Source organism: Lonchura striata, chromosome 2, assembly GCF_050655825.1.
Source record: "Lonchura striata isolate lonStrDom1 chromosome 2, ASM5065582v1, whole genome shotgun sequence".
NCBI lineage: Eukaryota > Metazoa > Chordata > Aves > Passeriformes > Estrildidae > Lonchura > Lonchura striata.
In genome coordinates, this window is record NC_140704.1 from 137,086,640 (window position 1) to 137,101,526 (window position 14,887).

General features: G+C 33.7%; 1 protein-coding gene across 34 annotated transcripts in view; it reads left to right on the plus strand.

Moving 5' to 3' along the window:
- Window positions 1-14,887, plus strand: part of RIMS2 (regulating synaptic membrane exocytosis 2) — a 447,424-nt gene that overhangs the window by 92,090 nt on the left and 340,447 nt on the right. For 27 of the 34 annotated variants that reach the window (XM_085573910.1, XM_085573913.1, XM_021546502.4 and 24 more), the window contains one exon: window positions 4,872-4,883. The exons of the other annotated variants lie outside the window; for them this stretch is intronic. In XM_085573910.1, the coding sequence (XP_085430036.1) occupies window positions 4,872-4,883 (12 nt within the window). The remainder of the gene's footprint in view (window positions 1-4,871; window positions 4,884-14,887) is intronic. 34 annotated transcript variants of the gene reach the window in all.

Genomic DNA, 14,887 nt, shown 5'->3' on the forward strand with positions numbered 1-14,887 from the left:
AGGTGAACAGAGTATCTCTAGACTGATCTCCTGTGAGGCGTTGCTGTGGAAACTTTCTCTTCAAAAATGCTGGATCATTTATTCCTGTTTTTTTCTTCTTGTCCTTTCATTAAGTTTTCTCATGGATTAGTTTATTCTTGTTTCATGAAAGCTGAGATTCTTTAAAAGCCTGTAATCCCAACTGAGCAGTAGGAATAAATCCTATTTTCTCATTTTCTCTGTGACTACTTGAAAGAATTCTAATACATGTAACAGATGTGAATTCCCTCTACTAAAGCCATTCTGACTTCTCTACATTTTATCATCATTTATTAACATGCTTTCTAATTTTATTGTGTATTTTAGTTTCTAAAATCTGTTCAATGTGGATGCCAGACTCCTTTGTCTATTCTTCAATTGATATAATGTTGAAATTTCTTAAAAATATATTTGAATTTTTGCCAAATTTTATACTTTTTATCAATGAAAGAGTGTACTACAGCTAATAATTATTTTAGATTGGAGATGTTTTACACTATAGTTTCATTTTAAAAATATGGGTTTATTTTGTTAACTCACTTTAAAGCTTTTCTTTCTGAAACATTAGTTCAAAGTATGTTGTCCAGTTTATTCTGCATAAAATATTCTCAAGTAAATACCTTCCTAATCACTGTGAATAGGAACAAAAATTATCTAATTGAGAAAGATTGTGGCAGTCTCCTGTTTATGCCCTGCTTTATGCTTACACTGATTATTCCATTAAAACTATTTTGGTTTACCAGAATTCATTAGTATCTCTCTTCTGAATACAACTTCAGTTTCTTGAAGGATGACTTCTAATAACTTCCTATTTTAAATATGCTTTTTTTGGTCTTTGTAGACATTTTTTGACACATTACATATATATATCTATATATCTATATATATATCTGGTTTGGACCTTACATAAGGTGATACTTATACTGTCTGAAATGTTCCTTGGTGGATGTTTTTGAGATCTTCATAATATCAAGTGTCAAGCTAAACTCCTCCCTTTTACTTCAGATTCTCCTAAATTGTTTAGTACAGACCAGTATTAGCAGCATGTGCCTCAGATGATGGAGAATTGCAAAGAATACTCCTCTTTCAAAGGTCTCAAGGCTGACTACTGCTTACAAGGTTCATGGCCATGAATAGGAGCAGGGGGTGAAAATGTTTTGACTGTTGCCAGAGCATTAGATTAAGATTCTCAAAATGCTTGGATGACTTATTCCTTTTATAGTTTCATTAAAGAGACTTAAATATATAGGCATTAACATTCAAAAATTATCATTATGTGTGAGTTCCTTCTAGCTCAAACAAACAAAAATGATAATGGTAGCACTTCTTCTGTACAATTTGTTATCTTGGTGAATGGTATATTTAGCTAAATGGGGATTAAATTTCAAGGGAGTAAAAAAACCTTGAACAGTCATTTTTTATGTTTATGAACAGTTCCAGATTGATTAAAATTTAAAGAATAAATCACGTGAGAGCAAGAAGTAATAGTTCTTAGTAATAAGAGTATCACTGATATATAAAATATACTCCTGTTCTTTTTTCTTTTATTATATACAAATTTATATAGGGAAATGCACATTGAATGAGTCAGTTGACAGCAGAATGAGGTTTATACAGGTGAGAAATCTAAATGCTAAAATTTTGGAAAAATGCAGCCTCCAGATTTGATACAATATTGCATGCAGCGAATATCACTTTTAGCACCTCAGAATGGCAATTCACTAAACCAACATTTTACTTGAACAGAAAGGAAAAATGTTTGACTGGAAAGTTAATGCATGCTGAATACCTTCTTTCAGAGTATTTGGCAACTTACTATCACTTGGAGCCACTGAAACATCCTTCTTTCTTTGTCTTTGAAGAACAAAAATAAGACATTTTTAGTTGTTTTATAGGACCCAAAACCAACATGAGAAACACAATAGGTACTTCTCTCAGTTCCCCTGGTTCAGTGCAAGCTTTGAATTCTGATTATTTCCATGGGGTTGTTTGATTTTGAAAAAAACGTTCAAGTTCTCTTTGCTGAGTGATTCTAACTGCTGAACTTGCAATGTGATCTGTATGGAGTTGCAAAACGAAATTGTAGCATACTTGTGGTAATGCATAATCCTTTCATTCTGTTGAGAATTAGCAAGCACTGAAGAATTAGTCTGTCACAACCAGGTTTTCTAAGTCAGTAGGATTTGGAATAAATTCCATGATTTGTTATTGCATACAAGTAAGTTGGTCTTTAAGAGATGTGGTTTGACTTTCCATTTCTCTACAAAAGATGCATAACACTCTAAACATGAGGAAAGAGTTCCTCTAAACAGTTTGTGTGTTTTTTCTTTTCAGTTTAATCCATGTAACACCTGTAAAAGCTGATAACCTGCAACTGTATTCATCTTTCTGGAGAACAAGTGTCTCTGGAAAAAAAAGAAAGTCAGTGGTAAATTATTCCAAAGACATTCCACTTCTTATTCAGAAGTTGAAAATTAACAATTGGAGAGTTTAAAAGTTATGTTTCTCATTAGGATGAATTTCACATCTCAGTCTTCCCATGGATAGAATAGAATTTGTATTACCAGATGTGTTGAAGACTTTCAATCTTAAATCTGGTCTTGATTATATTGGACCAGTATTAATGCCATAGGAACATCTATGATAGTTAAGACATCTGAATATTCATGTAGATAAGGCCTTTTTCCTTATAACTGCTGTTAAAATATACCTGTATTTTCATGTGGAGCAGGACAAATACCCCTGTTCTTTGAAAACAGAATTGAATGATTTCTCTAATGTCTTTGCTATTGAAATGCCTGACTAGGCTGTCTTTCATGTTGTCAGTCATGTCATTGCTTTCAGTGTATTGCTGTGAACTCAAAAATGTTTGACAGTGTGTGTGGAGGAAGCTGAGAGGCTGGAGGAAGTCCTTGGTGTTTGGTAAAGAGTGGTGGTGTGTCTTGAACTTCACATATCTTTATATTTTGTAGCTTGTTTCTGAAAAAAGCTTCTTCATCCTGGGCATTATTCAACATAGGCTGATAGTGTGAGTTAAGTCTTGGTTACTGTTACGATCAAAGTATGAATGACAGTATTATGAATTATACTTATGGACTGTAATTGTCTTGGATAGTGGAGCGTATTTCTTCAGAAATGAGGATAAGAAATCAAGGCTATGGAAATCGTTGTTCCCATATAAAATGTCTCTGAATGTCTACTTTCTTTCTTACTGCAGTGGGACAGGAAACCATGCTAGGAAAGTATGAGGCCACCTGGTACTGAGCAGAAAAATATGTCTCTGCACACAGAGTGATAATGCATGGATGTCCTGTGATTTAGATAGCTTCCTATGCTATTTACTATTTCTATAACTGAGAATATCACTAAAACCCATAGCATCTTTAAAATACTTTGATCTTTTGCCACTGAACATAGGATCATAGAATAAACTGGGTCAGATGGGACCTGTGGAGGTTTTTCCAGATCAATCTCCTGTTCCATGCGGGATTAACTTCAAAGTCAGATGAGGTTTTTAGGATCTTGTTCAACTGAGTTGTAAAAACCTCCTAGGAGAGTGAATCCCTAACCCCACTGGACAATCTCTTTCAGTGATTAACAACTCTTTTGATTTTCTTTTTTTGTTACATGCAGTACAATCCCTTAATTGTTACATTTTGTTTATTACCTGTGCATCTTCAAGAGAATTCTGTCTTTGTGTTTCTTATAGCTAAACTTCAAATAGTTGAGGGATGCAAGTAATTCCTGTCTTTCCACATCCTTCCCTATCCCAGCCTTCTTTAGGCTAAACAAGCCTATCTCCCTTAGCTTCTTATATTTTTTTTGTTTTATTGCCTGTCTTGTTTGGCCTCTGTTGTATTCTCTCCTGTTTGTTTGTAACTTTAGGATTGGAGGAAACCTAAGCCTTCTCTAAGAGTTACATGTTATAAAGTTGCATTTCATACAGGTATCAGAACAACAAATCTATAAAATTAATTGTCACCCTATTTTGGCAAGTAGTTGTATTCCTAGCACAGCCAATTCTTAAGCAAGTGCCTAGATTTAGTCTCTGTATTGGCATGTGAAATTAAAATACCAAATAAAAACCATCATTCTTCGTTGAGTAAAAGAGCAAATATTTTTGACTGAAAATATTTTGAATATTTTGAATATTATTTTTCTAAAGTATTCTATTTGCAATTTTAGAGCTAAAAAGAAAATTTCTTCAAGGAAAATAAGAAATAGAATGTTTGTATTTAATATTGATGGGTATGAAAAAGAAATTATATGTGTTATAAACCTGGCATGACATGCAGTAAACACTTGTGACACTCTGTCTCCTTATGCTTTATAACTCCAGAATTTTAAAAATCTCTTGAGTGACTAACATGCGGTTTTCCCATTTGAGTGCCCTTTATTTGTCTGTAGTAAACATTCTTAATTTCACTGAACTGTGCAAGTGCAAAGCATTGATGAATGCTAATCATTTGCAGTACTAGGGTCCAAGGTGTGAGCTAAATGCTGCATCCTTTTGATGGGATTACCCATTCTTTTGTGAAGATTATTAAGGCATGACTCCCAAATTATGAAAATAATTCCCTTTGAACATTTTTTGTAAAATTTTTTATTATTATAAAATAGTTTCAATTTCACTCATGAAAAGATAATGAAAATTATTAAAAATACTTATTTTTACCATATCTCTTTCACTACTAGGGAAAATAAGAAAGATATATATTACTTTGATATTTATTTGTTTATCTTACTAAAAAATTCTAGTACTTACTTTCAAAATGGATGTGATTCTTTCCTTATTTGTGTGTTTTTTTTTCCCCCTGTCCTTTCTTTCTTGCTTTCGTGGATATGAACTCCAGGAGGACAAAGTGGTTAGAGCCTTTTTTCTGTTTAAAGTTCTTTTCTTTTATGGTTGACTTATTTCCTGCCCTACATTTGCTCTCATTTACACAGGTGTAATTCCTACTGAAGGCAAGGGGAATTACTGTCATTAAAATGAAAGCAATGCTTGGCATAAAAGGCTTAACTGTTTTTCAAATAGCTTACTAATAACCTGTGAGTTGTTGTGAACAGTATGCATGATATTCCTCTCTGTTTGCAGCTTTTGTGAGCATGCCCCTGCATTTCCTTTGCTTTTGCAATATATGTGCACAGCTTAAAAAAGTTTAATGTCATTTGTGTCATAGGTATTTCTTTGATAAAATTGATTTGCATTCTTGTTGAAGTGGCATAAAGTGATCATAATGTTTTTTCCACTCTGTATCACTGATATGTATGCTCTCAACATTTTAGGTTGTAATTTTTTTGGCATGGTAGTTCAGTTCTGACTGTCAATGACAATACCTATATATATTAAGAAAACATATCTATCCTAAACGTTTAGGAATATGCCAGAAATGTCATAGAGTTACGCATTAACATAAATTATTTTCCAAACTGGTTTGTAGGCTTTCCTAAAATATAGTGCACATATTGTATTCAGCATAATGTTGAAACAATGTTAAACATTATGCATGTCACTGACATTCTGTTTGTCTTGATAATAATACACATACAGGAAATATTTTAATCTTTTATTTTAGCAAGGTTTAAAACGGTAGTATAAATCTGAATTTGGGAATAAGCATGGATATGTTTCAGTATTTTTTACCAAATGAGTGTAATTGGTTTTAAATAACAGAATTGAGAAAAATACATGAGCTAATGTAAATCTGTTTTTCCATCAAACTCTATGCTGTATTCTAAAGAACTAAAATTACAAAAGCAATTTGCCCTGTAATGCTTGGCAAATAAGTTCATGATTGAGACGGCGTAAAGAAATTCTTTAACGTTTGTATACTTTTAGTTAATGTATACAGAGAATGGCTTTTCCTATAGTAAAATGTAATTTTTCCTTCCTGATAGACGTGTCAAGGCTCACATTTGACTTTCACATATGATTCAGAAATTGCTTCCCACAGAAGTTGAAAGCCATTATTGTAAGCCCCAATGTTGTTACCATTGAGGACATATCTTTAGTGGCAGGAAGTGACATTTGAGGTGGGCCATCTCCTGGTGCCCCTGTCTGTTAAGGGTACACAGCTTGCTTTTGGCCTACATCATCAGAGCTTTTCACAGTTTAAAGGCTGGGGATGTTCGAAAGCTGTGAAGAACAGTTTGTAGAATACAGAGGTAGCTGTTGAATACAAAAAGCAGATGAAGAAAAGGAGCAATTTTCTCCTTGAAGAATGTACCCTTTCTGTATAATCTTGCAAGTAATTGATGCATGTGAACAGTACTTATTTCCACAGTCAGTCCAACAACTGATGCCTGCGATATCATCTATGTTGGAGCCATGTCAAATACTAAATTCACCTGGAAAATAAAATTTAAAAAAACATGTGAAGGTTATAGAATTATCTAGCTTTAAGATGTGCATGTGTTAAGGAGGAAAGGGACAGGAATTTCCCTAGCTAATCAACTAGTTGAATTTTTCCATTAATAGGGACATAGGCTCAAGTTGCTTTATGTAATTTCTGTTTCTGTTGATTTTGAAATAGATGTTTTAGAAGTTATGAAGCCAGAAAAAACAATGAATATATTAAGTCAACTTTTTTTCAACTATAAACATTGTAAAGAAAGAACAACAGTGGTATTTTTCTTTACATTTTAGTACTAACTGCAAGGGTAAAAGCCCTGGTGTATTGAATGCAGTGTAATGTATCAAAATAGGTGCCTTCAATATAAACAGTATTTTTTTTGTATTTTACAGCATTTCCCAGTAGATTAACACACCCAGTGAAGCCTTAATATTATTTTTTGTCCTTATTTTTCCAGTGTTAGTGTAGAAGGTCTGAATTCCAGTATTTCTTAGGAGGCCTATTCTGTATTATGTAACCATAGAACGGCAAGTTCAATAGAAAATTCCCCTAGATAATGCTATAGATACTTCATGACTGTTGATGGTTTGTTGATCCAGTTAAAAAACAGCTTTGGAAAATGAGATGTATTGAAAGTATGAGGTCTGTAAGGAGCTAGAAACATATTATAGTGTGTCCTCTGTAGAAGTCTTGTTAACATCAGTACTGTTTGTTGTTACTGTACAATACAGTTTAGGCAAAAATATATCTTAATTTTAAATAGTAGGAAATGAAAAAGTAGTAGAATTTCTAAATTTTTACTGAATTTTATCCTGAATTTAAATGAAATTATAGACTTTGTACTTTTCATGGAGACCATGACTTTAAAGAAACCACTGATACTTTGGAGACACTAAATAAGTAAGCAACCTAATACATTTTTGGAAAGAGCTGACAGGATAAAATGGGGTTCCTTTACTTTGCTGGTTGTTGTTTAGCTTTTTGAAGCTGATACAATTCCAGTGGAGTGTTTTGTTGTGGACATTTGAGGTTTAGATACAATGATTCATATTTTTAACTGTTTGTTTTCAAGTGACAAGTTTTGTAGTGACGTGAAATCAGCAGTGGCTTGGCCCTCAGAGCTTCTGATACTTTTTTGGTTCATTCATCTCTTCCAGTGGATTCAGAAGCTTGTTTTTAGAGAATCTGTTTTAAACTGCTACAGATCAAAGGCTTCACCAAAACTGTTTATAATTATGTACATGAAAAACCTGAGGAAGAATGCACGGGAACTTGCTTTTTGTTCTGTCTTTATGTCCTGTGCAAGGAAATAAAATATTTGGCACTTTCTTTGAAGTAAGTGTTCTACCCTTCTAATGTTATTAATTTTGAAATATCTAAGAAACAGACAAATAGCTTGTATTTAAAAATCTATTCTGAAAACACCACCAGTCCTAAGAACTTTTTTTTCCTAAAACAATTCTAAACAATTCTATATAAAATTACAGTAGAAAGGATAAAAAAGCAATTATCATAGGGCATTATTCTTTATCCCTTTATCTTACTGCAGTTAAAACTTCCTATTCCCCAGTTTTACTTCACCATGTTCCAAAGTAATCAACATTGCTATACCAGTCAGGAGAGACCTAGGTGTTGATGATAATGTTTTCTTTCACTTTTGTGAAAATTTCACTGTTAAAAAAATAAGGGTTTTCTCATTTTACTTCTGCCATTCTGAAGAGGTCTTGGGCCCTAACACGTTTCATATTATTTCTAAACCATCAGTGTTGTAGTTCTGTACCTCCACAGCACCTGGAAACATTCTCATCTGGAACTGAACAAATGTGAGAAATATTTGTAGAAGCCATAGGTTGCTTCTCCTACCTCTGCCTTCTTGCTACTGGAAAATATCTGTTTGGGGGAGCTCTTACCCTGTTCTTGAAATTTGACATAAGCTGATTTTGTGACTTATGAAGAAACAGACTCTGAGTCTCATCAAGATTTTCATGGCCTGTGTATGCTCAATGTATCTTTATAACAAAAAAATATGTTAAATTTCCAGATCACTGAAATTTGGAAAAAAAAATTTTTTTAGAAAGAGACTCACAAAAACTATAGAATATTTCCTATACTTAGAATACCTCTGACAAGTCTCCTGTACCAGCTATTACCTAGGATCATTTTATGAGATACCTCTTTGCTGTGGGAAGCTTAATGATTTTCCTCATCTCTTGAGTATTGTCTTTCAGATTGGGATCTCTAAAAGTCATTCAGAGAGTTGGCAACTTAGATCTTCCTGAATCCACTTGGGCCACTTGTCCCAGCCTGTTCTCTGATCCTGTTTCTCACATATCCATTTGTCTAAGTTGTTCTCTATCTTACTGCATTCAGACTGCACTCTTGTTTCCTTGATCAGTAACAGAAAGCACCTCCAGTAGCAGAAGGTGAACAAACTTCTTGGTTGAAATTGGATTGCCAAACATATTTCAATATTAGGTTCTCCTTTTGCCTGTCAAAATTATCCTGCTAGCAAGACACGTCCTCTACTCAAAATATGTTATCCAGCTTTATTTTCAGTGTTTTCAGGACTGTCATGATGTCACATGATAGAATGTAGTCAGTATACATAGGTTTTTAAATCTGCAAGTAGCAGACTTAAACTTGTCTGAAATCCTGGTGAATACTATACATAGTAAATACCTCCTACTAATGGTTAAATTGGCATACAAATGTTTTCTCTAAATTAGATCTCATGTGTTGCCAACTTTTTGGGCCTTACTGTCATACCAAAATACACTGTTGGTTGGCCATCACAGTCAAAGAACAGGGAGATTACACCGCATTGTAGTCCATAGACCAACTTTATATGAACTTCTTTGAGTTGTTGGAGATGTTGTGGGATTTAATTTTTTATTTTCTTCCTTTTTTCTTTTTTTCTTTTTTTTTTTTTTTTTTTTTGCCTTCTCTGCAATGCCAATTGGCCTATTTTCTCATGCACAGATCATTGGCTTACCCTCCACAGTGTTCAAGGAAAGAGGAATGTCTTCCTAGGAACTGCCAATCTCCTTTTTCAACTTCTGCTTGAAATTTAATTGGAAAATAAAAATAAAGCAACTTCTTCACATAATGTAGGTTCAAATTGGTCATAGGTATTTCAATCCAGTGACTACATGGGGTTTTAGATCCCTGTATGGAGGCTTTTCTTTTGATATCTATGCTCTGTGTTTAAAGAACACACTCAGATTTATTTCTTGCTTAAGAATAGAAGCAAATACATAAAAAATACTATGAGTGAGTCTGAAATTCTTTTTACAGTCATATTTGTACTGCTGTGTTAGATGAGCAAGGTTTTGTATACCTGAAAGCTTGTATAATTATTTTACCCACAACAGTCAATGTAAAAGACACTAATTCTTCCTATAAACATTGACCTTTACATATACACGATGGTGGTGTAATTTTACAGTACAGAAATTAGAAGTAGCTGGTTTGATTTTAGATGTACTGAATTTCTGAAAAGCACAAGAGATGATTTAGAGAGAGTGGTGAAATTAGAATAGCCAGTTTTTGTTTTGCTAACTATTTTTCCCGCCCTGATAGCACTAGAAATTTATCTTTTAACTTCAAATTATTGAAAAGAGATTAATTTTCCATTAAAATTCTTCTAGAAGCTGTCCAAAAATAATCTTGTCTTAAAACATGTATGGAAACATTGCTATAACAATAAAAACTATAGCACATCAATAAATTTTTACTTTTGTTAAAATTAATAGACCAAGATCAATTACAAATAGCAATTCTGGAACCAGAAGATGAAACAGTTCTTGAGCAGTAAGTTTTATTTGCCACCTGTTGTAATATTCAGAAACATTGCCATGTGCTATTAAGTTCCAGGTGTAGACCTTTATCAAAGGTAGCTCAGCAAATTCCTCATTTCAGTCCCAGGTGTGTAACAGCACACCTAGGACTCTTTGGACACAGTTAGACATTATGGCACAGCAGGGGATGGTATAAATGTTTAATTATCTAGATTCAGCTTCAGTGGCTGGAAACCAGTGCCTATATATATAAATAATGAAGACATTGCTAGTAATAGAGCTAAGCAGCAAACCTCCTAAGGTGCTTTTTTCCCCCCTCAGCTGTTTACTTAGAGCTTTATTTAGCTAGTGCCTTCAAGGAATAGTTTAGTGGTAGGTTGAGGAATTAAATGCAAGAGGCCTTGCATGTGGGTTAATATCTATTTGTTCTTTAGATCTGCTGCGTGAAAAATGGAATTTGCATGGCCAGCATCTGTTGATATTGTATGCACAGACAAGACAGTTATTCAGCTTAGTATGACTGCATTTATGTAGACAGTTTTAGCAGATGTTGAACTTCAGTGAATTCAAGGAAGAATTTAAATAAATGTGAAAAATCCTGTGTTAAAACAAGATGTCACCTATGAACTGTAAACAGGGTATTCAAAAATTAAAACTTCCATGGTTTAAATTATTATAAAGATGCCATCATTCAGCATCAGGAAGATCTATGGAAAAGCTTGGATTTCAGGTAGCTAATTCAATTTCAGCCAATTTATATATGTTACTGTTTGTGGCTTTTTCAGAATTAGTTTCATGTAGTTCACACACCCTTTTTAGCATTTTAAATCTGGAAGAAATAAAATACCAATGGTTTGTAAATCAAATAAATATTAAAAGGATTTCTGTTTGATATGGGGGATAATACTTTCACAAAATAAATCCATACAATGTTTTAATACTGAAAAAATCCAGATGTATCTTTATTAAGTGGGAATCTGAGTAAATTTTTTTACTATGTATACACGTACCTCCCATTTATCTTTAAATGTTTAAAGTTGGTCAGTGTTAAACACTAGTGTTCATTTAACCTGTTCATCTTTCAGTTTCAGTGTAATTGCTACGTAACGTCAGAGTCATGACCTGTTTAATTAAGGTGTTCTTGCTCTCAGATACTTGGTCATGTGATTATGAAAGATAATATTTATTACTATTAACTATTTGGATTTTTTACTGTTTTAGGTAGACAAAATATAGGATCCTTCTAAGGGATTAGAATAGTTTAACCTCTACATTGAAGATAAGGTTCAAATGCCTATTTCTCCCAATGTGTGCAATTCCCTAGAGTCCTTGCATTCATTATTAGTTAATTTTTAGATTATAACAACATTATATATTTTTTAACAAATTGGTTTTGCTCTGTAGGTGTGAAACAAATTCCTCCTACTTTGCTTCAAATTATTTTTTAGTTTTATCTGGTCTTTGTTTGACTTCTATTTTTTATTGACGTCATTGTGAGTGGCCAAAGAAAACTTTCTGTGTAGTAAATGTCTGGCCTCAGTAACTTGGGAGGAGCATAATTGTTTACATTGTTCTTAACATTGTTGTATAGCAAAAAGCAAAAATTAGTTTAAAATGTAGCCTATAGATTCAGACACCAATCTCAAGTACTCATTAAAAGTGCTTAAAAGGCTGTATTTTATTCAAGAGAAAGTGCTTTATTAATGTTGGCCATGTTGCAAAAGATTTTTTTGGTTGTTTCCAGAGTCCTTGTAGATTAATGTGATTGGTTTTTGTTTTATAGCTTATTCATTTGTTTGTCTTAACTGGCTATTTATAAAAGAGTCTGAATGAAAATAGCTATGATCCTAAAATGTTAGACTTCTGTAATTTTATTGTACCATAAGCTTAAAAAAATACTGTAGATATATTTAGTATTATGAATGGGATTCTGATACCATTATAGGTATGGGTTTGTTCATGCCCCAAGTCCACTGAATGGCTGCCTGCTGTGTAAGGCCCTTACTCACAGGAGAGTGTGCTACCATTATACCTTACACTTAGCAGTTAGGGAAGAAACAGAGGGCTTTATCAGAGAAAAGTAGACCACCATCTTCACTTTCCATGGACTTAAATGTGGGTTAAGTCTGGTCTAGGTCTTATAATTGAGAATTAAAACACATACAACTTAACTTCCTGAGGAGATTAAAAATTCTTACATAAAGAAACCATTGTGTCATGATTTAATCTCAACAAAAGTGCCTGTTTAACCACTTTTCTTTCTAAAGCCTCAAAAATTTAGTCTAGCCCATTTATATAGTCTGCATGTGGTGTCTTCACAGATCTGACTTGCTTCCTTCAATATTGTCTGTAGTGAATATTGAAAAAATGAAGGGAGAAGCAGACACCACATGGAGATGTATCAATAGTAAGATTCAGTGGTTTAACAGGGTAAATTGATAGAAGCTTCCAGCTGTGAGGTGGAATGTAAAATTACACAGCCTATTTAGAAAGAATTCCTAACAAACTACTTTTTTTTTTTTTTTTAGGCAAATTCTATGTCCTTTCTAAGTCACAGACATAATTTCCAGGCTATACTTGTAGAAAGACTTTTATTCTTGTGAGAGCTTCAAATATGGATGTAAAGCTTTCCAGGACAAAATTATTTTTATAATTCAGTATTATTATTTGAAAAGTTAGCTGTTGTTAGCTGTATAACTTAGTTGTTAGCTGCGAATTAAAATTGTAGTGTAGATTCCTTTCATAAGAGAAATTCAGTGATTGATGTTCTTCAAGACACTTTGTCCATGACTTTTTTGCTGTTCTTGCTTCATCTGAATTCTCATACTAGGAGTTTGGAAGAACATGAGGGACTTATTAAAGTATGACAGCTTTGGACTGTCAGTTCACATACACAGAATATGTACATGAAGAGTTCTATAATGATATATTTAACTTTTCCTGCAAGAGGGAATGATATCAAAGAACTATAAGGCAGGAAGTGATCATTAAACTGTATATACAATTATCTGAGTGAACTTGAAATAGAACTAAGTTTAGGGAATTGATAATTCTCACTAATAATGCTTTAAAGCCTGTTAACTTATACTAGTGGAGAAGGGGAAGCATTCACCTAGCTGCCACTGCTGAAGTAGAAAAAGAACTTACGTATATGGAATTATTAGCAATTTTAAAGTAAGAAGTAATTATGGAGGTATATAAACATGTCAATATATATATATAAAGTAGAAGTATAGGCAGTTAAGTATATTTTGTTCCTAACAAAGGGGACTATTTGACATTGGATTTAAAAAAAATAAAAAAAGATCTTTATTTCATTGTTTTTTTACCTTTTGTTAAATATAGTTGTTCTCTCCAGCATCTTGATAGGTGGATATACTTGTGCAAGGTGTCACTAAGTGTGTTGCTTTTTTGCCCTTTGTCTGTTCTATTTTGAAATTCATGAAACAAACATACTGACATACACTTTTTTTTTTAATGTTAGATTTTCTTGCTGTTCTGTCAGGGTTAGCTATGGCTGCATCTATTGGAGGCATAAGATCTGCAGCTGTTGTAGTATGCAGCTCGGTGCAGGTTTCCAGACTGGGTAGCACAGCCCTGAGAATGGTGCAGGGAGGTGATTGTCCCATCAGACTGTGAGCTGATGTGGCCTCACTGAGTGCTGGGTGCAGTTTGGGGTACCACACAGTACAAAAGACATCAGACTATTAGAGTGAGTCCAGGGAAGGAGATCAATGGTGAAAATTCTCAAGGGTAAGACTTATGAGTAGTGGCTGAGGTTGCTTGGCTTATCCTGGTTGGAGAAGAGAAGGCAGAGGGGTGACCTCATTGAAGTCCACAACTTCCTCACAGGCACAGTAAGGTGAGGTGGGGAGCTTCAGATGGGACATCTTGAAAAGGCTCTCCAAGCAGAGGGTGGTTGTTCAGTGGAACAGTCTCCCCAGAGAACTGGACATGGCACCAAGCCTGTTCCAGGAGCATGAGCATAATGCTCACAGTGATATGGTTCATTTGTAGGCAGTCCTTTGAGGAGCAGGGAGTTGGAGTCCATGCTCCTTATGGATCCCTTCCAACTCAATATATTCTATGATTTTATATGTTTACATTTTGCTGTGCTGCTGTGACTACATTGTCAGAGCCCAGGCAGCAAGTTCATGTAAAGTTGAAGAATGTTTATGTGGGATTCAATACAGCAATAACTACATGATAAGCATCTCAATTTTTCTATTACCATTATGTTACACTTCATTAGAGTTGGATCTTTCATTTTTCTCAGACAATTTCAGTAATGAATGATGACACAGATGATGTAAATGGTGTAATTCTGTTGATTTCAATTTAGTGCCATCTGTGTGCAGACCCCGGGCTTATTGTGGTCCTGTCACATCTCCTCTCTTTTGGTTCCATGTTGATGTTGATATTGTGTCTTATATTTATAAATAATTTTCGAGTACTTAGTGCCATTCATCTTCAGACAGTTTACATGTGTTAATTAACGAATATGCCCAGCACCTCTGGGCTGTAGATAATTTGTTATTTTTATTAGCTGGTCCCTTAATGAATCTGTGACATTAGTACAGATTTTTTGAACACAAAGAGGCATAAATAACATCTAATTGAAAATTTTAGGAAACAAAAGCCTCAAAATAAAATTACTTTATGATACTTGAATATTATTTAACATTGCCTTTGACAGCAAAACTCTTGGTAAAATAAAAT